This window comes from Symphalangus syndactylus, chromosome 6 (genome assembly GCF_028878055.3).
Source record: "Symphalangus syndactylus isolate Jambi chromosome 6, NHGRI_mSymSyn1-v2.1_pri, whole genome shotgun sequence".
In the NCBI taxonomy this organism is placed as follows: domain Eukaryota; kingdom Metazoa; phylum Chordata; class Mammalia; order Primates; family Hylobatidae; genus Symphalangus; species Symphalangus syndactylus.
The window spans coordinates 70,318,048-70,343,556 of NC_072428.2; the positions used below are offsets into that span (position 1 = coordinate 70,318,048).

The 25,509-nt window shown below is 36.5% G+C and overlaps 1 protein-coding gene across 4 annotated transcripts in view; it reads right to left on the reverse strand.

The window, feature by feature from the left end:
• NOX4 (NADPH oxidase 4) overlaps positions 1 to 18,485 on the reverse strand; it is a 169,657-nt gene extending 151,172 nt beyond the window's left edge. For 2 of the 4 annotated variants that reach the window (XM_055283211.2, XM_055283208.2), the window contains exons 1-2: positions 18,429 to 18,485; positions 17,694 to 17,789 (exon numbers count right to left, since the gene is read on the reverse strand). In XM_055283211.2, coding sequence (XP_055139186.1) covers positions 17,694 to 17,789; positions 18,429 to 18,485 — 153 coding nt within the window. Of the gene's footprint in view, positions 1 to 17,693; positions 17,792 to 17,842; positions 17,921 to 18,090; positions 18,209 to 18,428 lie in introns of those variants that run through there. The other 2 variants (XM_063642020.1, XM_055283209.2) reach the window with 2 other exon arrangements.
• Between the last annotated feature and the right edge of the window lie 7,024 nt (positions 18,486 to 25,509).

Genomic DNA, 25,509 nt, shown 5'->3' on the forward strand with positions numbered 1-25,509 from the left:
AATCAAAAAGGTCTATGGCAGAAAATCAGAAAAAAAATTATTTTTCCTATGCCTATAAGTCAAAACTGTATTCCTAATTAATATCATTAGGTTAATATCATTAATAAATTATAATGGGAATATAAATTTTGAATATAGTAGGCATTCCATGGGAACAAGACTGCAGTTAAGAATAAAAAATGACATTTCAGTGAAGGACTGGTTGAAAAGCTGATTACCTAACTTTTTTTATTGTTATTGTTTGTTTGTTTGGCTTTTGAGACAGTCTCTCTCTCTGTCACCCAGACTGGGTGCAATGGCGCAATCTTGGCTCACTGCAACCTCCACCTCCTAGGTTCAAGCTATTCTTCTGCCTCAGCCTCCTGAGTAACTTGGATTACAGGTGCATAGCACCACAACCTGCTAATTTCTTGTGTTTTTAGCAGAAACAGGGTTTCACCAGTTGGTGAGGCTGGTCTTGAACTTCTGGCCTCAAGTGATCTGCCCACCTTGGCCTCCCTAAGTGCTGGGTTTACAGGCATGAGCTACTGCACCTGGCCTTTATTACCTAACTATTTTGATAAGGCTATTTTGATAAGGTTTCATATGAAAACAATGATGAAGAACATGTCATGAGTAAACAGAAAATGATTAACAATAATCGAAGCAATCATTTCTTTTAAAAAAAATCCTGAAAATAAACTACCAATTCAGTGCTCTTGGGGTTTAACCAAAAGCTCATATATGTACCTTAATGCCATAATAAACTATAATTCATTCCAAATGATCCCAGCTCATTTCTGTCAACTAACTTCCCTTGAGACTTTTAACTGTGATGTAATTTTTGACTCAAGTTGACCTATCTTCTCATCTATAATCTGCTTTTCTTTTTCCTTAATACTGTCTCCAAAAGAAGATACCAATTCTAAAGAAAAAAAAATGGTGTAATTTTTTTTTCATAAAACTAAAGGGGCTACCAAAAATATACAGTTCATCATGACTTTATATCCAGATTCCTTATGCTTAACTGAAATCTTTTCTATCTGTTATATGTCATCATTTTTTTATCTACCCTTTCTAAAAATGACATTCTTCCATTTTCAGTGGAATGTGGTTTTTCCCTAGAAAAGCTATTAAAAGTCAGAAGGACACATAGCTATTACAGAGAGAGAAGAAAGCAATGTTATAACATTATATTTTTGTCCCAATTTTGCCTACCTTGTCTTTCCAGTGCCAAAAGCACAGAGGGCAGAAAACATTCACTTCTAGACTCTGTGTCTGTCTGGCAAAGTTAAACTTCAACACAAATGGGATTCAGAGTTGCATATGAACACAGCCAGGGGTTTCTAAAGACAATATTGTCTAGTGAACAGTTCACCAGGTGAAAATGATTATGAAATTTTAATCACAATTAATACCTGTGACCTCTACCAAGGCCACTTGTCTCTAGAACCTAGAATTGAAGAATTTAAACAATAGTAAACACCGCCTTCACTTTTCCTTATAGAAATGTACCAAGTGAAAATGGTTTGACTTCTTTGGCTGAAAAACATTATTGAAGTGGAAATATTTTTAGCTGATCTATTAAATTCCTATCAATATTTATACCCATCCCTTATTCTATACACCTTTCTAAGGCTCAACAACAAGGTTTCAAAAGTTACAGAGCATTTGATTTTATGTCACTCTTACATTTTCCTCCCTCTACAGAAATTATCTGTGCACACGAGAAGACATGGAGAAGTTGAAAATGTCTTGCAGAGCATGGTTGACTAGATAACTGAAACAGGCCTTGTGTCTCCTACATCATGGGTTCAGCACATCTGATCACAATTACTGAGTGTTTAGTTATCTCTCAGCTACTGCTCATCAAAAACAATCATTCCAAAATGTTGCCTCGTTCCTCTTTATCTTTAAACCATTTTTAATTTTTCAACGTTCCTCTGAACATTAGAAGCCAAAACAGATATACTGGTGGCCTGAACAAACAAAATAAAAATTGAGAGAAAACACACATGACAATAAAACCTCATCATTTATTAGAATTTTAATCAGACTATCCATAATGATATATATTAAAACTCATACAGTAAATATAGGATATTCAATATAAAGATTTTTTTCTCACGTCTCTTAGGCATAGCCTACTTAAACATATTGTCTATTTTACTCCTCCTGAACTCAATCCTGTTTCTTATTAACTTTTACTAATTGAATCTATAAGATTTTTTTTTTTTTTTTTTTTGAGACGGAGTCTCGCTCTGTCGCCCAGGCTGGAATGCAGTGTCGCAATCTCGGCTCACTGCAAGCTCCGCCTCCCGGGTTCACGCCATTCTCCTGCCTCAGCCTCTCTGAGTAGCTGGGACTACAGGCGCCCGCCACCACGCCCGGCTAATTTTTTGTATTTTTAGTAGAAACGGGGTTTCACAGTGGTCTCGATCTCCTGACCTCGTGATCCGCCTGCCTCGGCCTCCCAAAGTGCTGGGATTACAAGCGTGAGCCACCGCGCCCGGCCTTGTGTTTTATTTATTCAGTGAAATATTAAAAATAAACAACATATGCTTAAAGAGTTTGTGATAACAGAGATAAATCTAATATGATATTTATGCTACATTTTACAGCAGGAAGCAAAACTGTTGATTCTGAATAATCACACTCCTACTTAAAAAAATAAAAAACTTGTACTGAGGACATGCACCAAAATGTTAATGGTGCTTATGTGTGAGTGATGATATATATAACATTTTTTTCTTTTCCCCTATTTTCTATAATAAATAAGAAAACAATTAGTAAATATAAAACAGTTATAAGAAAAATTATTTTTCTTAAGAAAATAAAGTAGGGCAAGTCTTAAAAATACAATTTGAAGAATAATATTGTCCTCAAGTGTTGATAATATTTAAAAATTTTCCACTTCTACTCTTGTGCATTTTTCATTTTTCCCTAATGGTATGCATTATGTTCATACTGGAAAATGCATGATAAACTTCTAAAAATTGCTTTGAAAATATTTAATGGCTTAGGATGGAATCTTTCAGAAGAAGGGTATTAAGCCGCTGATCCCTTTTCTTCTAGACTTTTGATAACTGAGGATATATTAATGTAAAGCACAGGATTCAACAGAATAGGTTAGGATGAAATGGAACAGGATAGGACAGGACAGGACAGAATACAATAGAATAGGAACAGGGAAGAGACAAAATTATAATAATTGGTATTATACTATCGCAATCTAAGAAATAAGAGGGGTTCCAAGTAATATAGGGAAGAAATATTGAGGCACTGGGAGGGCATAAGGGACAAAAATTCCTGACTCTTTAACACTACTAATTGGCCCCAAACATTAAATATTTTCCAACCTCTGGTTCCCTGGTGATATCATATTTCTATACTATATTTCTTATGGTTTGCTTTTCTTGTGTGCTTTTAAGACATTTAGCAAACAATTTTGGAAAAAGTATGTTAACACATACTACAATTTAAATAAAGAAAATCCTAATATCCTGCCATGTACAAAACAAAGCACCTCCACTCATATTCCATCTCACAACCTTCCTAACCTACGATTGCTCCTTAGGGTTGGTACAAGCTATGTACTCTACTGTACTTTGCAGTTCAGGAAGTTAGGGTGAGTTGTTTTCTACTTTTTTATTTACCTGTCTTTTAAGAAAATCTATTCCACTATTTGCACCTATCCTTTTAATGTTCTCTTTTATATTTTTTATTCCATTGCCTAGTACTCCCAAGCTTGACGTTACATTTGTTAGGCTTGTTGTTTTTACTGTAACTATATATATAGCACTTTTTTGGTTAAATGGTTACTATTATGTGCAGTTCATAAGAAAGATATATAGAAGTTAAATCATACTTAAAATACTCACTACATTCATTCCTTACATCACACAATATAGTTTTCTTGCTGAAAACTAGTTATTAAAATCAAATATATTAATATTTGTTAACTCATCCCACATGTTGATATTATTTTCATATTTATCCTAATCTGACAAAATCCAACTCCTATAACAAGTAACTTAAAAAATGCTATTTTTTTAACAAAATGAACAACTTATTCATGCTCCTTTTTAAAAGAAAACCTAGTAGGCAAATCCAACAAAATACCATATAATATTTATATTACAACAGTATCCTTTATATTCATGATGATGCTATTTGAAGCAGCAGGAAATTAGAGGTAATCTGAGCTTACATGCCTGGAAGAATGGATATATAAAAAGTGGTAGATGTAAACAGTGGAATACCACGTAGCAGTTGGCAGCAAGAAACAAAAGAAGCACACAGCCACATAAATAGACTTCAAAAATATAATAACATGAGAAAAATTACGAAACTAAATAAGTCCTATGATCCAATGCCATTTTTGTGAATTAGAAGATACATATACATAAAACACCCAAAAAGGGATAAATATCAAGCACATTAGAAAGACTGCTATTATAAGGAGGAGAAGGCAGTGGTCCTCAACCTTTTTGGCACCAGGGACTGGTTTTGGGGAAGACAATTTTTCCAGATTGGTGGAGAGGACAGTGGTGGTTTTGGGATTATTCAACTGCATTACATTTATTGTGCACTTCATTTCTATTATTATTACATTGTAATGTATAATGAAATAATTATACAATTCACCACAATGTAGAATCAGTGAGAGCCCTGAGCTTGTTTGCCTGAAACTAATTGGTCCTATCTGGGGGGTGACGGGAGACAGTGACAGATCATCAGACATTAGATGTTCATAAGGAGCTTGCAACCTAGATCCCTCCTGTGCAGTTCACAATAAGGTTCATGCTCCTAAGAGAATCTAATGCTGCAGCTGATCTGACAGCAGGTGGAGCTCAGGTGGTAATACAAGCAATGGGGAGCCGCTGTACATACAGATGAAGTTTTGCTTGCCTGCCAGCTGCTCACCTCCTGCTGTGTGGCCCGGTTCCTAACAGGCCAGGAACTGGTCCCTGTCTGTGGCTTGGGGACTGGGGACCCCGGAAGAGTGGGATTGGATAATGGAGAATGATTAAATTGATAAATTAATAAATGAATGAATGATGAAGAAAGTAAAAAGAAGTCTTGCACAGACCCATGAGGATAGTGTGTTATGAACTGAGGTATATGTTTAATTAAATATCCTGTACTTGATATCAAAAAAGTTTTTAAAACTTTTTTGTTTTTATGGAAATAATTTACTGTTACTCTCCTATAAAATGGGTCCTTTTCATGTATATCTCAATTTATGAGCTGCTTGACAGAGGTTTTATAAAGGCCAAGAATTTGGGAGCTAAAATGTGGAAACCACAGCCAACTGGAAAACAATTAACTGTGAGCTTAAATATTTTTGAAATTCTAACTAAGAAAATAATATATACTGTCATTGGCAAAATATTTTTTCATATCACTTCAAAATGCATGCTTTGCTCTAAACTAGAAGGTATTTTCTCTTAGCTGTTGGAAATTTTTATAATCATTAAAAAATGTTTATAAATAAATTTCAACTTCAAAACATTCTTAATTCCAAAGATGTTTTCTGAAATAAATAAGTCAGCATTGTCATAAATTTGTCTACTATAACTTGCCATTAGGATGAAGGGAATTAACACTTTTTGAGAGCCTTCCACTCATTTCTTCCTCACCTTGGTTAATCTTTTCCTCTCTTTGCCTGCCCCTCTCCCCTGCCAAAAAAAAATCTTATAAGTGATATATTAGGTTACACTAAACACAGGTTAACCTAAATTGTCATTTTTTAAGTCAAAATGTTTCTATATTGAAATTTTCATGTAGCTCAATTAATATATAAATCTCAACTGAAAACTGAGAAAACTGAGGCTTTCAAAATTTTAATAAATCATTTACAGGTGTATTTGTTAAGAGGTGAAGTTGAGATTTCAACTTAAATCAATTTTCCACAAAATCTATGTTCTTTTCATGACATCATGCCACTCTCACTGATGTTCTCGACTTTTCACAGATATTACCATAGTTGATATTTGAGCTGATAGACAGTATGTGTTCAGGAAAAGGTGATAGCAGACACTTGATTTTAACAAGAATCAGAATGACGGTCATAAAGGATTTAACAAATTAACTTTCATATACCTAAAATTTGTGCACTGAACAAAATGTATTTTCTTCAAGCATGACATACTCAAGATTTAAACCCAGTACAAGTCTAAGACCAATTTTATTCAAGTAGATCAAATTTAAAGAAACCTTGTAGATCCATTTTCAGCCCACAAACTAAACTCTTCCAAGATTTACGTTTGACTCATTCTTTCACTCTTATGTTTTTTAAAAAAGTACAAAATCAAAATAGTAAAAGTTAGTTCAGTGATGGGTTCTACACAGTCCAAGCCCATTTGCAACCCCAGAGAATAATCACTTGAGCCAAGGAGTTTAAGGCTGTAGTGCACTATGATCATGCCTGTGAATAGCCACTGCACTCCAGCCTGGGCAACATAATGAGATCCTGTTTTGTTTCATCTTAAAAAAAAATGAAATGTGGCTGAGGAAAATCAGTGAGAAATAAAAGTACTCTCATGACCTTATCTCCTAAGTATTCTCAATAGGTAGTTATTTTCTTGTTCTACAACTTTCTCATCTTATGAGATCTTCACCCTCCTTGAAGTCTATGCTTCCATATAAGGTGGAGTAGCAGGGATTTTATTCAGTATAAGATGCTAAAGGAAAAGCACATAAAGGAAGGCGTATTGGAAGAAAGGGAAGCTTACAAAGAGAATCAAAAGTATAGCATGGGGAAAAAAGAAACTTGTTTGGATCACTGCCACTCCAGATCCTCCCACCGGACCTTAGCTTTCTATGATCATGTTAATGAGATTATTTGCAATTTGAAATCAAGTATTTGAAAATTTGATCATAAAGAAAAGAGATATAGTCAGAAAGGCATTCCATATAATCTTTTCTTTATTATACCCTATTGTTAAAATGCCTCCATTAGAAAAAAAAACTCTCAGCTATATAAAATTACTATACTTTGGTTATATCACTCATTTCTTCTTCCCTTAAAATATATCAGACCTCTGAAAGTCTTGATATGTGTCTGGAGACCTTGAACAATCCTTTCATGGGTTCCCATATCCATGAAAACCTTTGATAGTTTCCATTTAGAGATGAGAGCCATTGTCAAATTCAACTTTCTAATTTCTAAAGATGAACACAATTTCTACTGATTGAACAAAGTCCTTCTTTTCCTTTATTTACTTTTCCTTTAGTCTCACTGTCAGAACTGAAAGTAAACTACTTTTCACTAGACACTAATCACATTGCTTGAGTTTTATTATATCACAAAGTTGCATTAGGATGTAATTCTAGGAATCACACAGACTCACTCTCTACCTATGTAATTTGCTCTTTCAGTCATCCCTTGGTATATGTGGGGGATTGGTTCCAGGATCCCCACATATACCAAAATCTGTGAATATTCAAGTGCCCCAGTGGTCCCCATGGAACTGGCCTCCAGGAAAAGTCGGTCCTTAGTATATGCGGGTTTCACATCCTGCAAATCCACATTTGGTTGAAAACAATCTGCATGTAACTGGACCTGTGCAGTTCAAGTCTTTGCTGTTAAAGAGTCAACTGTATGTACTTGTTTTACTATTAATTACAACATGTCACAGACTTTCACAATCACACTTCAACAGTCACACTGCAAAGGTAAAGCATATTGCATGCTAAGGGTTGACTGCCATTTTTTTTGGCACGAAGACAAACATCTCATTCCTTTCTTCAAACCTTCCTTAATGATGTCCAGGGGAACAATGTCATGGCACCACGACTGGAGCCTTAAAAGCTTTGTGAAATGATAGGAGAGAAAAACACTACATAACAACTGTTTCACATTTGTGAAACTTAATTCTTCAAACTACTTTCTTATGTGTTAAATCATAATGCTCAGCACAATATTCTGAGATGAGTAGAATATTTCCATCATGTTTTCCTGGGGTATAAAACAGTAAGGTGAATTATTTTATGAGGCTGTGAAGGATAAGAGCAGAGGGAGGAAAGAAGACGACTGACATTTTTACAGCTCCTATTATGGAATAGACTTCATGTTAGGTGCTTATAATCAATGAGCAAATTGCTTACAAATTCTGTTCTTTAGCTTCCTCTTATGAATAGAACCTACCTTGTAGAATAGTGGAGACTGTAGCAAAGAACATAACAGGAACTTAGCACAATGTCAGGCCCATGAAAAGACTGCAATGAAAGCTAGCTCTAGCTATTATTATTATTTATTTTAATTTTCTTTAAAATTTACAATAATCTGAGATAGGTAATTTATCTTATTTATCTGTTGAAATTCCAAGATTCAGTGAAGATTAATAAAAAGTATTAAGTAATGTTTTGTTGAATGAAATGTGTTCCACCTCAAACTAAAATTCCACCCAACAATCATAGCCAAATTGCCACAAACTTTTTGCCAATAGCAAATAGCAGTAAATAGCCTTCCTCTCTCCAGAGGATCAGGGAGGCAGCCAAAGGTCAACCAAAGGACTGAAGGTAACATGTCCCTACTGACAAGCAAACATACAACCTCATCATCAAACATCCATTTATTAAGCACCCCTGTGAGCACTGAAATAATAGATCAAAGGGTAAATCTCTGTCCTAGATGTCATCTCATATGCTCAGCATCTGTATGCTCAGCAAATCCCTTCCATCTTTATGTCTCTGAATTCTTTTTAACATACATATATATATGTGTGTGTGTATATATATATATATATATATATACACAATACAATATTACCATTTGGTTCTATTCATAATATTGATGCCATTAATACTAATTACCATTATTTAATATTTATAGTAATAGTTACCAATTTGCTGAATGCCTATGTGCCACGTGCTAAGCACTTCACCAGCATTTTCTCATGCTGTCCTTCCATCTAAACTAAGAGTAGGGCTTAAGTCCTATTTTATGAGTAGGGTTTACAACTAGGCTGAGAGAATAGTATGTCAAAATCACAAACGGAGAGAAATGCTTAACCGCAATTGAAATTCATATCCATATAGCTCCAAAGCCTATGACCTTTTCAGTAAGAAATTATAATTATTTTTCTCTCCAGAATTACTTAGGCAATTTTAAAATCAGTTTTATGATAAACACAATGCTTAGCATGATAGACATGAAGAAACACTGACCAGGAGTTAGAGGACCTACAATCCACATTCAGCTTTGCACTGAGTCCATAAAGAAAGCATTTAACTGTATGAAATTCATCCATCAAGCAGGGTGAATGGACTAGAACAGTCCACAGTTCTACAGGCTCTTCTCCCTCCAGGCTGAGCATTGCCCAGAAGAAAGTATACACAACTATGACTAGGACTAGGGCTACGACGACTGCTACTATCATTGGCCTCAGTGGTGTGCAAGGTGAAGTAGTTCCTCAATATTCACTACTTCCTTTTCTGGGGGTCAGTTCCCTGAATTCATACTCTTGATGCCAAGATCTAAAAAGTCAAAATAAAATATTGATGCTACTCCTCAGAGGTGCTAATATATCTGATGCTCTTCTTTGAGGTCATGGAGGGAATAAAGGGTTGTGTAAGAGCATGTTTAAAATAGTTGTATGGTGGGGCTAAGAATAAAGCTGGACAAACCTCTAAGGAGGAACATTACAACACCTTCCTAAAAAGGCCTGGGAAGGACTCTTGTGCTGTGTCATTCTGGAATGCTAGTGCTCGGCTGGGCTTCTACAATTAAGGAGAAAAAAAACAACATTAATTTCAAATTAATTTCTCAAAATGCATGCTTAGCTTCCAGGGGAAGACTGACAAAGTTGGTAGTTGTACCAAGTTAAATTTAACTCACAATGTGACTATATTTGGACACAATCTTTAAAGGGGTAATTAAGGTTAAATGAGGTCATTGGGATGGGCCCTAATCCAATATGACTGGTGCCCTTATAAGAAGAGATTAAGACAGACACACAGAAGGAAGGCCATGCAAAGACATTGGAAGAACAGAGCCCTCTATAAGCCAAGGAGAGAGGCCCTCAGAAGAAACCAACCCTGCTGACACCTTCATCTTGGACTTCTAGCTTCTAGAACTATGAAGAAATTTCTTTCCTTTAAACCACCGAGTCTGTGGTACTTTGTTATGGCAGCCCTAGCAAACTAACAGAGTAGGTATTAGTTATACAAGTCCACCTCATATATAAGAATAATGCATATATGCTTGCATTTACTTCTGATCAAATACTTCTTAACAGATACAAAAATCACACTAACACGCAAACAGCAAACAGAGGGAAACACAAACAGTATATTCAGCGCCACCATGGCAAAATGTATAAGGACCTTAGACAAGAGTAGAGAATTGCAGGTTCTAACACTACCTGTTTCAGAACCTCACCTGGAAAGCAGAGTGATTGAGAGCATGGTCTTCAGTTTCAGACAGGTGTGGGCTCAACCTGGGCTTCTCTACTAGTCAGCTACCTAACCTAACTACTCAGAAAGTTACCGAACCACTCAGAATCTTAGTTTCTCAATTCTGTAAAAAGCAAATAGTTCCTAATCTAAGCTTCTCAATTCTGTAAAAATCAATAATTCGTATCTTCTACAGTTGTTACAAGGATTCAATTAAATATAAGGATTAAATGAGATTATAAAAGTAAGGGGCCAAGAATTGTGTCTGACACATCATATATAATCAATAAATGGTAACAGTTGCTATTAGGTTGAGCCATATAAAATGGCTGATATTTGACTGTTTTTGGTCTACCAGTCTATATGATTCAACCTAATATTAATGTTGCAAAGAGACAACAGAGCACAATGGCTCAGAATACAAATTTGGTCAACAGATAAATGGATAAAGAAAACATGGTATATATACCTAATAGGATACTACTCAGCTTTACAAAAAAAGAAGGAAATCCTGTCATTTGTGACAACATGAAAGGAGACCTGAAGGACATCAAGTTAAGTAAAATAAGCCAGGCACAGAAAGACAAATACCACATAATGTTACTTATATGTGTAATCTAAGAAAGAATGTAACTGAATTTACAGAAGTAGAGAGTAGAATGGTAGTTACCAGGAGCTGGTGGGGGTGGGAGGGGGTTGGGTAGCTGTTATTCAAAGGATACAAAATTTCAGATAGACAGGAAGAATAAGTTCAAGAGATCTATTGTACAACATGGTGACTATGGTTTATAACAATATATTCTTGAAAATTGCTAAGACAGTAGATTTTGTGCTTTTATCACAAAAAAAAAGATAAGCATGTAAGGTAATATACATGGTAATTATGTCGACTTAGCCATTTCACAATATACACATATTTCAAAATATAATGTGGTACACAATAAATACAATTGGCATTTGTCAATTAAAATTTTATAAAACAAGAATACAAGTTCTGGAACCAGGATCTTTGGGCTTGAGTCCTGCTTCTGTCCCTCACTAGCAAGTTATAGAATCCCTCTAACTCAATTTCTCAGCTACAAAACAAAAACTTGAAAACATGCCCTCCATACTATGGATGAGAGAATTAAATAAATTAATCAGTGCAAAGCTCTTAGACCAATGTGTCTAGTCTTAGCCAGTTATCACTGAGCACAATCTGTTATTGATATTATTCATATCATTTATTAAAAAATAAAGATTTGACTATCTTTGAGATTCATTCTAACTTCCAATTCAATGCTGTTTGGGATGATATTGATAAAGGAGAATTATGCAGTTAGCATTTAGCTATATATCACAACAAGGTTAAATATTGAGTCTTAGAATTCTGAAAAGTATTGTGAAACCAGAAAAAATTTAAATAAAAATTCTCATAATTCCTTCACAATTTATCGGCAAGTCTCAAACAACTATAATACTAAAAATATATTTTATTTTGAGAGTAAATCAATCATTTTCCCTAGCTTCTTAAATTGCTAGACATTTTAAAGTATCATTTCACCTAAAATGTAAAGCTAGTAGTCCATACAGTGTGGGGTTTAAAATGTTCTTGCGTGTGTTCATACAGCTGTTCATTATAGCGGCTAATATTGGACTAAGGAGAACAATAGACTAAATAGTGACCAAGTCACTAATTCAGTAGGTGATAGTGAACAAATCACTTCAATCTCATTTTTCCATTTTGGAAAATGAAAAGTTAAGTAAAGATATCAAAGTTTCCTTCCAAGTCTAAAATTCTATGAATCAGTGTCTATTGTAAATAGATAAAGAATATAATTTCATTAAAGAAATATAACCCATTTCACCTGCCAATAAACAAGAAAAAAATTGTGTTTAAATAGCAGAATGTTAAGAATGAAAAAAAAACAAGCAAAATAACACTCATCTAAAAATGTCCCCTGAATTGTTATCATAACGTGTGCCTGAGCAACTCTAGTTAGTGACTTTTATAGTCTGTATGATTAGGATTTAATGACCAAATCTCTTCTGAAAGTAACAGGGATCATATATTCATTCTCAGCAGAATTAAAGCTGCCCAGGCCAGCTTTGAAAGTAACATCGACTTAAAATCCTAGGTCCATTTGTCCACAGACTCCAGTCTCTGACCTTAAGAAATTCACATGACATCAGATTTCTGTCTCTGTAAAATGTTATGATATAACTTCTAGGACTCTTGGGAGGGTAAATTAGTTAATGTTTCTAATGGATAATGATAGACTAAAGAAAGATAATCCCAGTGTTTCACTAGAAAGAATCTGAATGCTCAAGAGCATAGATATTTCAATAAAAGTTAAAAAAAAGCTTCATGATCATGCAGCAGATCTAAAACAATATTTGTGAATAAAAGCAAAATAAAAATTAAAATATCATCATGACACCATGTGAATAACTAGTTTGAAATTGAATAGTTTGGAGGGAAAAAATCTAATATATATAACTAAGACACGTTGAATATATATACATATAAATAAGACACATTGAATCTGATATCATAAAATCATTCTCTTTTCAAGTTAAAATGTTTATGGGAATTACATGATATTCTTTAATTATTAAAATGTAAAAAATACAACTCAAAACAGGTAAACATGAATTCAAGAGCTCCTGTAAATGGTGTTTTGAGTTAAACTGCCCCAATATTTCCAAAAAAAGAAAAGAAAACTACATTTCTGAGAGTTGAACACAACCTGTTACTACTTTCTATAAAGTTCAAGCAACTACATTTTCCACTCTCGAAAATAAATAAATGAAAATGAGTTTAATTTTAAGCAATCAATGAAGTCCCTTATTTAAAAGGTTGCCATGGGGGAGTGGAGCAGGCTATTGTTTGGTTTGTTGGTTTGCTTGTTTCGGTGCTCATTTTGGCTGCTCTCAATAGATTTTTTTTCCTTTTAGCTAATTTTAAGATTCCGAAACTCATGACATGTCACAATTAAACATCTCCTAGGAAGTGCACAGTCTGCTTAGCAAATTAACTCAGGCATAAACCAGCCGTGACCACGTTGTCTCCAGTCTGGATCAGACCAGTCTGAGGAAGGATAATCATGATGAGAACCCTCAATAAAACATATTAATCCCAATGTTATTTTATCTTCTAGCAATTAAGATCTTATTTTTTCTGTCAATTCATATGTATTTTTTTACTCTTTAATTTTATTCTGAGAATAGTAACCCAGAAATAAAAGTGGATACTCTAGTTATGAGAAGTAAATATTTTCACCTTCATTCTCAAAGGTTCCCACCTTCAGAAAACTCAGAAGATGAGATGGAAGTCAGGGAGATTTTTATAATTCTATACCAATTTTATTTATTTGTTTCTTTATTTATTTTAGAGGGAGGGTCTAGCTGTGTCACCCAGGCTGGAGTGCAGTGGCCTAATCATAGCTCACTGCTGCCTCCAAACTCCTGGGCTGAAGCAATCCTCCTGCCTCAGCCTTCCAAGTAGCTGCAATTACATGCATGTGCCACCACGCCCAGCTAACATGTGTGCGTGTGTGTGTGTGTGTGTGTGTATAGAGAGAGAGAGAGAGAGAGATTTTTTTTTTTTGTAAAGATGGGGTCTCACTTTGTTGCTCTGGCTAGTCTCAAACTCCTGGCTTCAATCAATGCTCCCACCTTGGCCTCCCAAACCAATAATTTTTGTAGTTCCACAACTTCCCATCCTTTGATAATTCCTGCTTAGTAGAGGAGGAGCAAGAGGACTACCCATGTCCTGATGTCTCTTTTACTGCCTGGTTAGTTGGCTACATATTAGTAAATAAATGTCACTGGTTTCTTTTTCCTTTTTTAATGTGCTACTAGAAAACTTTAAATTATATATATGACTTGCTTTATATTTCTGTTGGGCAGCACTGGTAAAAATTAATACTAACCAGTGGTATAAGTATCTAAGATGGACCAGTGAAGTCGTTTAGAAAAGCTATGTAGTATGACGAAAAAGCAGAGGTCAGACAGGGCTGTATTCAAATCTTGGCTCTGACACTGACCATTCAAAGGTATTTGAGCGAGTCATACAGCTTCCTCAGCCCATATTTCCTCGTATGTAAAACAGAGAGAACAGTTTCCTAGCTTAAACAAAACACTTGTAAAATTCCTGGCATATCACAGGTATAAGTAAACATTTCAATAAAAAGTCATTCTTCAATAGAAAATAGAGATTTTCAAGCAATTACTAAGAATTAACTGCTTCTCATTGCCTGTGTCTTCCAATAAATGGACGATATACTGTGGGTCCTTCCTGCCTATAATACTAGTACAACTTTGTTACTACCTTACATTTCACAGACAAATGACAGCAACTTTATACTCAATGCTATTATCAAAATGTTCAGCAATGAAAGTATTGTTTCTATTTGCGTTTTAAATGGTACAATGAAATACATTTCCAGAAATAACATCATGATTTTTAGAAACCAAAAATCCACCAAAAAGAGACTTATAATATACCTAGACTCTCTTCAGGAATCCCACATGCCTATACCAGTGGGACCAAGTGTTTGCTAAGTTCTAAGATGCATCATTCTAAGATGCTAAGTTAATAACATATAGTTCTTAAAAATGTAAAACATGAGAACCAGCAATATTTATTTAAAAATTAATTCTATCTCTTTGTCATACTACATTTCTTTGCAATTTGAAAAGTGCCTGCAAATTGTTACTCTATGAAATAATGCAACTGTCATTATAAGATTAGAAAAGATAAGCCTAGGACATAAAATGAAACACTACTTCATAAATAGTAAAACTGCAGAAGGAGTTTCTTTTCCAATAAAAAGTAATATACAGACTGAAAATACCTATTCCAAAATAGCTTAGATAAATTAATGACTGGAAAATTCATAACAGGTAATTACTGAGAAGTTTATAAGTCATATTTTATCTCTCAGCATGTAGAAAGACCATTCCTGTCCACAGTGACTCTTGGTAAAATGAAGAATACTTACTAGATAGCTCAAATATAACTCACTATAATTATTCTTGTGTGTTCATGAAAACTAATTTATAACAACCTTTCCTTTCTTGAATCTGTTTCTCATCCTTTTTGCTCCTAGTCTTCCATTTGGTCCTTTTATCATTTTTTTTCTTCATTCTCTTGATCAGTATTTATTGAGCCCTGTGTACCAGCAGCCCTTGAAGCTCATTAGCCTGTCTATTATTCAAGCAGAAGCAGTGAAGTGGGATGGAAGTGGAGAGGTGAAACATAGTTTAAATGTTTTCCAAATTTGTTGGTTTATGTTTCTGTGCATATGTGATCTTAATCATATCTGACTTATCACCAAAATAAATTTGAAATTCAGTTATACAGTATCCAAGTTCATAAAAATTAATGAGTAGGTTTCCAAATAATTGTTTTTAAAAAAAATAAGATGTTATTTTAGCTTATACTATGTCACAAAGCTAAAATCCAAAGTTCAGTTATGGCTTTGTAGGTTATTGGAATAAATTTCCAATTCTTAGATCTTTATATTAATACAAATACCTCGTGATCCAGAGCAAATTTTACCATTCTATATCTAAAGAGTTTTCTCCAAGTTGTTCATCAAGTTATGTAATAGATGAGATAAAGCTTCTACTGAAAAACGTCCTATTCATTAACTTACACCTAATGGGGGAATACTAGAAAACAAAACCAAAAAGTTATCAGACCTCATGTGTTTATTAGAAGAAACCTTTTCTTGTTTATTGAATTATAATTATTTACTTGTTGGTTTTTCCATTATATTGTAAACAACTTGAGGGGCAAGGTGAAGTCTTACTCTCTGGGTGCCCATCTGAAATGTGTACATTTCAAGACAGTTCCTGGATTGGATGGATGAAAGAAATAAATGTTCAAATTGAAGAGTTACCAGTAAAATGGGTTTAGCTTTACAGACTATTTTTTTCAACCCATTGGCTTAAAACCTAGAAGTTAAACTTTATAAAGTGTGTGATCAACAGATTATGATATTACTTTGTTGTATAAAAAATGAATTAATTAATTCAACTGCAACTTGTTGCAGGCTTAATATGTGCCAATCACTAGTCTGGGTACTGAGAATTACAGATAAATAAGATCCGTCCATGTAAAACATAGAAGGGAGAGCTGGTTCCACTGAATGTGTCTGAACTCATCTTAATTTTAAGTAGTCATTAAACCATGAAAAAAAATAAAAAAGCAAAATGTGTTTTTTTTCTGCACGCCCCCCCTACCAAAATGCAAAATCTATTTTTTCAGGTTCCCTAAGTTTTTGCAGGGTTTTATACTTTTTGCCTGTTGCTTAGAAAATGCAATCTCGGCCGGGCATGGTGACTTACGCCTGTAATCTCAGCACTGTGGGAGGCTGAGGCAGGCGGATCACTTGAGGTCAGGAGTTCTAGACCAGCCTGACCAACATGGTGAAACCTCGTGTCTACTAAAAATACAAAAATTAGCCAGGCGTACTGGTGCATGCCTGTAGTCCCAGCTACTCAGAAGTCTGAGAATTGCTTGAACCAGGCAATCGGAGGTTACAGTGAGCCGAGATCACTCCACTGCACTCCTGCCTGGGCATCGCAGCAAGACTCTGCCTCAAAAAAAAGAAAAGAAAAGAAAAAGAAAATGCAATCTCCTTGTGCAAAGTAGTATCCCTTCAGTGACACTATCTTCTGTTAAGCAGTCAAATAAGAAGGAGATGGAATGGAAGAATGAAATCAGAAACATCATAGAAAAGAAAGAAAGAAAAATATTAACATAAAATAAATCAGAAAAAAGTTTTGCCCAGTATCTTTCTCACATTATAGTCGAATACTGGAATATCATCAGCCACTAACCCAAAGCAAGCACTGAGAACTGCCCAGAAATGAATAACCCCATTAGACCCATACTTTGTGAGAGCTGTCAGTAAAAGCAAACAGTGCAGAAATCCTCTGGATAAGCTCATGAGCAGGCTAAAAGCACTGATAAGTATAAACTAAAAGCTTGTTATTGGTTGATCCTCCTAGTCAATCAGATCCTTCAGGGTACTTAGCAGCTGGCAATAAGTAGCAAATTTTTAAGGCACCAATAACCTGGTCTGGCAGGTTCATTCGTTTCACTTCAGCAGATACTACCTTTGGTTCTTGAGAGAGTCAATCTTTTTAACTTGTATAAGTGTAAACGATAAATCAAGAAAATGTGACCACTTTAGAGAACAACAAATGTTTTCAAAGTGAAGAGTGCGCATTTCTTTAATGAATGGAACTGACCAAACCTGTAGCAATGTCTGCCAGTGTTAAACCCATTCCACCAGATTATCCAAGTTCAACTTACTTACCCCCAACATCTGGTGGAGGTAGTGATACTCTGGCCCTTGGTTATACAGCAAGAAGGTTTTCCAGAAAAGCAGGACATTCATGGAGAGCCAGATGAACTAAACCAATCAGACATGAGAGACAGAAAACAAAAATTGAAAATAATTATTACCTGATGAATAGAAACCACAGGTAAATTCTTGGACACAGTGCTTTCAATGGAACCTAAATCAGTAACTGCAGAAAGCATTTTCAATTAACCAGCAAGCTGAAAACCACTCAGAGGAAAACAAATCTGACTTTACCCAGCCCTTTCACCTGAGACTAAGCATTTGGGTTGCAAATAGGTCTCCTAAATGATTTACAGCTATCCCCTGCCGTACAAAATGAGATTAAGAAATTAATGACATCACCATATCCCAAGCAAACTGAAGTAATCCGAGAAAAGAACAAAGGGAGCAAAAATGTTTAAAAGGTAAAAGGAAAAGCTGTGTTCACTGAAAATGACCTCTTCTCTCTTCCTCCACATCTCTCCCATCAATGTGCAGAAAAATTATCATGCATTTGGGGGACAGGCGCGGGGGTTGGGGAGGGGGGTGTGTTCATTGTTATCTTCAGCACAAAGTTTTGTTAGTTGAGAATGTTCGAATTAAGACAAAACTTCCACTTCCAGCTTCCCACCCGTGCACACTCAGAGAATGAATCAAAATCGCTGCAGGACAGAGAAAACGCAAGGAGAGCCTAGCCCGCCATCCTACCAGGCAGAGGTGTTTAACTCCTTCGTTGGCCAGCCAGCTCCTCCACGACACAGCCATGCCGCCGGCCCCGCCGCGCTGCGCTCTGTGCCCGCCGGCCCGAGAAGGAGCGGGCGGCAGCCGAGGCAGCGGTTACAGTTGTGCGGCCTGTGGGGCCACTGAGCGAGGACCGAGGGTCAAAGACTGAGTGGAAGCCCGAAGGCCCGGCGCCGAGCCAGCCCGGGCGGGGTCTGCTACCCAGAGCCGGGTTTTCCTGGCGCCCTGACTCCGACCCGCACCGGGTCAGCTCTGCCCACTCAGCTGCCCCGACGCCCAGCGCTCCGAGCCGCGCGGCCCAAGCTGCACCAGTCTGCTGCGCCGCGCCGTGCCTTTGTCTAGGGGCGAGCCTGTTGTTGTGGCTGCTGCTGTTCAGGATGTCCCGGGTGGGAACTTGGAGGCGTCCCCCGCAGCCTCTAGCCAGGCCTTCCAGGCTCCAAAATACTGGCAAACATGTGAACAATGCTACTCATACTAAAAGTGGGGACCCTCGCCGCCCCCTCGTACACACACACACACACACACACACACACACAGCTCTTTTGGACTGGTTGTTTTCCCCCAAAAAAGTTCATCTCAAAGAGCCTTGGTAACGAAATTTGAGCCGGAAACAGCCTTTGTGTACTAGCTCACATTTCTCCCACCCTTCCTCAGCAAATTATCCCACTCCCAAACTACAGCCCCCCTGACAGCGCTTACCTAAGGCTTCCCACCAGCCATCAGTTTCTTTATCCCCTTGCCCGCCCATCCCATAATGATAAAAAGGTTTTAAGACATTACTGAATAAGAAGAACCCAGGGAATTAATGGTTAAAGCTGATGTAATTCTTAGGGGCTCTAGGGGAACTTAGATTCAGTCTATTCGGGAATCTTTTTGTTTTACTACCTGGTCTGTTTAGTAAGTAATAGGAATCCTCTCAATCTTGTACCAGAGGCCCAGTGAAGAGTGAGGAGGGTGTGGAGTTGACCCAGGTACCTATTCGACACTGCAACAAATCAGTATTAGAAAAGAGAGAGAAAAAAATGTCACTTTCATGTAGAAAAATATCTGATGCAAAATAGATATCTAATAAAGGTTTGTTAAACCAAGAACTTTTCCAAATTTAACAACTAATGAGAGACAGAAAAAGTTTACTACTAGTTGCTTAATTGAAGGGTTTTTAAACTCTTAAAAAAATCTTACAACACAGGCCATAGGATATAATTAAAACTAAAATTTCAAAAAATAATACTACTCTCACTATATGCAATATACTTATTCCAGTTAATTTAATGAACTGATTAATGATTGCAGTCCTCAGTTTGAAAAAGCAAAATGAATTCATATCAAGTCCCTGTTAGACTTCACACAATTTTCTAATAGCCTGTTTTTCCTGTTTCATGCATGACCAAATCCAGAAAGCTGTCCTAAATCTTTCTGAAGTTAGAGAGCATATTATTTATAAATAATACTATGTTCTTTTTGACCATGTGACACCTAAAGGATCAGGGAAAGAGCACACGAAGAACCCAAGGAGTCTCACCACTGGAGGGAAGTCAAATTCTGGGATGCACTGGTGCTCCTAAGCTTTAATTTCAATAGATGGGGGCAGAAGGTTCATTGGCAGAATAGATTCTTGTCATGAGTTGAGAAGCATGAAGCAATTCAAGAATAGTAAAATAAGAGACCATTTTTAAAAGCTAAGCGACTTTCAGAACAACAGCAAAAATAACAAAAAGATAAAAGGTTTAAAAAATGGCTCCAACTCTTAATAATGTACCTATTAAGTCCCAGGCTCTGTCTTTGCTACTTCATATACAAAATCTCACTCCATTCTCATAGTAGCCCTCCATGTGCGTGTTAGCACTCTCACTTTAAAGATGAGAAACGGACTGCCGGGCGCGGTGGCTCACACCTGTAATCCCACCACTTTGGGAGGCTGAGGCGGGTGGATCACCAAGTCAGGAGATGGAGGCCGTTCTGGCCAACATGGTGAAACCCCGTCTCTACTAAAAATACAAAAATTAGCCGGGCGTGGTGGCATGTGCCTGTAGTCCCAGCTACTGAGGAGGCTGAGGCAGAAAAATTGCTTGAACCTGGGAGGCGGAGGTTGCAGTGAGCCATGATCGCACCACTGCACTCCAGCCTGTGTGACAGAGCGAGACTCTGTCTCAAAAAAAAAAAAAATATGAGAAACAGAAGCTAAAAGAGATGAAGAAATTTGCTTGAGGTAATGAAACTAGGTTTGCTTACAATTAAAACAACCTATAATCAGGTACTTTTGTAAAATTATTTTGTAAAATGATAGAATGCTTATATAAATGTTGGTTATTACTTATGGCTATTATTTCATAACTGTAAAAGGGGCCTGAGATCTGTTTATGTTGCTTTACCAGGAAACAGTACTCCAAGCCATACCCAAGGGACAGAGCTAGTGTCCTGTTATACTGGAACTCTCATTAATGAGATTCTTTGCAATACAATTTTCTCTAAGCCAGATTGTTTTATCATTATTATTATTATTTTAGATGAAGTTTTGCTCTTTTTGCCCAGGATGGAGTGCAATGTCACAGTCTCGGCTCACTATAACCTCCGCCTCCTGGGTTCAAGCAATTCTCCCGCCTCAGCCTCCCAAGTAGAGTAGCTGGGATTACAGGCACGTGCCAACACGCCCAGCTAATTTGTGTATTTTTAGTAGAGACGGGGTTTCACCACATTGGGCAGGCTGGTCTTGAACTCCTGACTTCAGGTGATCCACCGGCCTCAGCCTCCCTAAGTGCTGGGATTACAGGCGTGAGCCACCGCGCCTGGCCAACCAGATTGTTTAATGACATAGTTGCTGTATTTCCCAAACTAGGAAAGGCCACTCTTGAAGGTAATGAGAAGAGAGTTCTGTAGCCACATCAGTATTTAAAATATTATAAGAAAATTCACACTTTTGCCAGGAACAGACTTCACAATAAAAACTCAAATGACAGATACCTTTGATTTTTGGCTGAAATAATGGTAAGCTAGTAGTATAACACTGATCTTCCTATGTTAATTATAAAACCTATTGGCGGTTAGAACTGTTCTTTACCTATTACATATTACTTAAACCCAGAAACTTTTTTGTAGACAGTGTTTTTCAAAATATGAAATGCACTGGGGAAATACAATACTCTTTGTACATAATCATTACTGCATTTTCCACAAATTAATTTAATTATACGTATGTGTGTGTCTAATTCTCCTACTCAGCTGAACTTCTTAAGGACAAAAATCCTGTCTTACTCCATTTTTATTCTAGGACTTAGCACAAAGCTTGACACATAGTAGGAATTTACACAATGTTTATTAGATGAAGGAATAGTGGTTAAGTATATCATCTTTCTTTCTATGCATTTCCCAAATCCCAATTTCTCAAGTGTAACTCTTCATTAATATAAAAATAGTTCCTGCTCAGCTTGACAATTAATTACCAGAAAAGGTAAAGAAATGGGGCAAGAACCCCTTAAAATGGATATTACCAACCCCACAGGTTAAACGATAGGAATTTAAGAGAAGTGGGCCCTTCTATTAGTTTCCTATGGCTGTGCTAACAAATCACTACAGACGTCATGGGCTAAAACAACAGAAATTTATCGTCTCACAGTTCTGAATGTCAGAAGTCTGAAATCAGTATTATTGGTTCAAAATTAAGGTGTTCACCAGATCACAATCTTTTCTTTTCTTCTTTTGAGACAGGATCTCACTGTGTCACCCAAGCTGGAGTGCAGTGGTGCAATCACGGCTCACTGCAGCCTTGACCACCCAGGCTCAGGTGATCTCTCCTTAGCCTCCAGTGTAGCTGGGACTACAGGAGCACACCACCACGCCTGGTTCATTTTTAGTTTGTTTTTTGTTTGTTTGGTTTTGTCTTTTGTTTTTGTAGAGATGAGATTTTGCCATTTTGCCTAGGCTGGTCTCGAACTCCTGGGCTCAAGTGATCCACCAGACTCAGCCTCCCAAAGTCCTCGGATTACATGCATGAGCCACCGCGACCAATACACCATCTTTTCTGACGTGCTAAAGAGAATCTGTTCCTTGTCTCTTCCAGATTCTAGTGGCTGCTGACATTCTTTGATTTGTGGCTGTATCACTCTAATCTCTGCCTCGGTGGTCACATTGCCTCCTCCTCTTCAATCTGTGTGTGTGTCAAATCACCCTCTGCCTCTCTCTTAACAGGACACTTGTGATTGTATTCAGGGCTCACCCAGATAATCCAGGATAATATCCCTATGCAGGATACTTAAATTTAATCACTTCTGCAAAGTCCCCTTTTCCTTATAAAGTAACTTTACAAGTTCCTGAGATTAGGATATGTTATCTTTAGGTGGCTATTATTTAGCCTAGGATAGCACCTAAATTAACCTAGATCATCTTAATTTTCTTTCTCTGATTGGATATGCTAGCCTTAGACTAAGACTTCTGAAGAAATTTACCTTAAAGAATAAATGTTTGGGACTCCTAGTTAGCATTTCCCTCAAGAAGTCAAAAATTATAGACCAGGAAACATGCCTGATAGAATTCAGTAAGATTTCTTAACCATTGTAACTTGATATAGTTTACCATTTTTGTTATTTCATGTCTAATTACCAGGAGGGATTAGTATTAAAATTCAATGTAAAAAGAGCCTGTGTGTTTTTTTCAGGAAGAGAAAAGAGGAACCTAGGAAAGCTACATCCCCATATGCAGCATAAACTGGTAGAGTGGGTAAAAGAATCCTAGAGGATTGAGTAACCGAAAGGGACATTAAAGAGAAAAGGAAACTCCATCATGTCCCTGAGGCCCTTGCAAGGATGAAGGGCCCACCAGGGAGCCAGGGAAAAGTGGTCCAAAGGCTTAACATTCCCAAGTCGGGGGACAAGTTCCAGACAGTGACTCATTCTCACTTCAATACAAAAACAAGTGTGGACCATCATCTGATTCAGTCATTTAGGAATGTCTACCGTGCACCCACATGGCTGGGTTAGCTCCTTGAGAATTCTGAAGAAGTTGGAGAGGTCCTTATGCCCTTAAGGACCAGATACTTTGTTGGAAAATAAGGCTTACAAATGTGAAGGCAATTTAAGAACTTCAAGATGAAGATGTTCAGTGAAATCTTGTTGAATAAAACTGAAGAATAATGAATTTTTGTTTAGAATTGCCCTACATTAAACAATTTTCGAAACTTCTAGATTTCATAGACCAATAAAATTTCAAGAAGAAAATACATAGTAAACATTTCGCAGTGTATATGTACATGAGAACATAAAATTGTACACCTTAAATATATAAAATTTTATATGCCAATGATAGATCAATAGAGCTGGAAAAAAAGAGAAAAAATAAATACGAACCAACACAGACTAGTCAAATTTTGCTGCAATTAGGGCAATTTTTAAAATGCAAACTGAAAACAACAGTCACAAAAATACATTCACGTCTGTGTTTATTAAATTCATTTTTTACAAAATAAAGGTAAGAAATACTCACTGCCTTCAGCTTTCAAAGAAGCTCTCTAGCTGCTATCTTTATGTTTCTCTCTGTCATTTCACAGCAACCCTCTTATTGTTTTTCTTTATTTGTTCCTCAAATCTATAAGGTAGGAACGTAGGTAAGGCCATTATTTTCTTCATTCTAATTTTATAGATGACAGAACTGAGGCATATGTACAGTAACTAACTGGAACTACCTTGCCCAAGGTAACCATGATATTAAGTAGTAGATTTCCAAGAGCGAATACCCCTGCTCCTTCCTCTACTTCATGTAGTCATTGTTGAACCAGAACTTCTACCTGTTCTTAGTTCTAATGCTTAAGGCCACAAATGCAGTTGTGGTTGGCAACTTTCCCCAGTCATCCCAGGTGTGTAGAGATTTACCAGCAGGCCTTTGTGTTGCCAAGACAGTGCACACTCTCAAAAGATTGTTGTGTCTATCGTTTATGATATCATTTGTGCTTTATCTTGCATGGCATTTCCTGAACACAGCTATTAACACAGTAATTCCTGTATGTGTGTGAAATGTTACTGCTCTTAAAGTTTTAAACAGAAGTGTCTGAAAAAATATTCTCAATACCCGAATCCATGTTTTCTGGTTGCATCTTCAAACAGCTTTAAAGTATTGAGAAAATATGATTGGACTTCTATAATCTCACTTCACTTTCTGAATATATTATGAAAATCTTAAACTCAAGCTATTAGAATCCATGTTAAATAATATGAGTTTTACAGTCATAAAAACATTGGAATTGGAAGAGGCTTTGGAAAGCATCATAACTTTTAGTTAGAAAAAGGAAATTAAAGCCTTTTTCTCAGCTCTTTGAGCTCACCGAGCACCTTCATGCTACTGCGTATTTGCACACTTGGAGGGTATTTATTTATATATTTATTGATGAGCTTATTTGACTAATGACTATATCTGTCTATATCTGACTAAATTGCGAAATTCCCAAAGGCAAATGCCATGTCTGTTTTGTTCATTCTTATTTTCCCACAGCCACACACAGGGCTTGGAACATCAGTAGGGGCTCAGTAATGGTTTTAATGAAAGAAATGAAAGACAGTAGGAGAATCTAAATTTCCTGACTTCTCTTCCAATAATTATTTCACACTGACATTTTCTTTTTTACACTAATATGATATTCTGTACTTCTTTAATTCTTTCTATTTCCCAGACATATCCATTTATGTGTATACTATTCTTATTTCATGGCACACCTTACCTGGAGATGCTTACTTACTCTCCAAACTCAAGACCAGTATCTTCTCCTGCTAGAGGCCCACGTAGACTCTTCCCAGCTGCATCAGGAACCTCTTCTTTGTGTCCACAGTGTGCCACTCTCTCTCAGAGTAGTTATTGTGCTACATTTGTTGGTGCATTTTCTAGGTTGTTTCTCCAACTAGACTAGAAGTACTTTGAGGGAAAGAAGTTTATGTTGTTGTTTAATGTATTGTAATAACAAACTTATAGGAACAGCAAAGAAGATAGATAACATTAAAAACATGTATTTGCATGTGAGACAACTTAGAAAAGTATAGTAAAAAGATAGAATCTACTATATGATAAA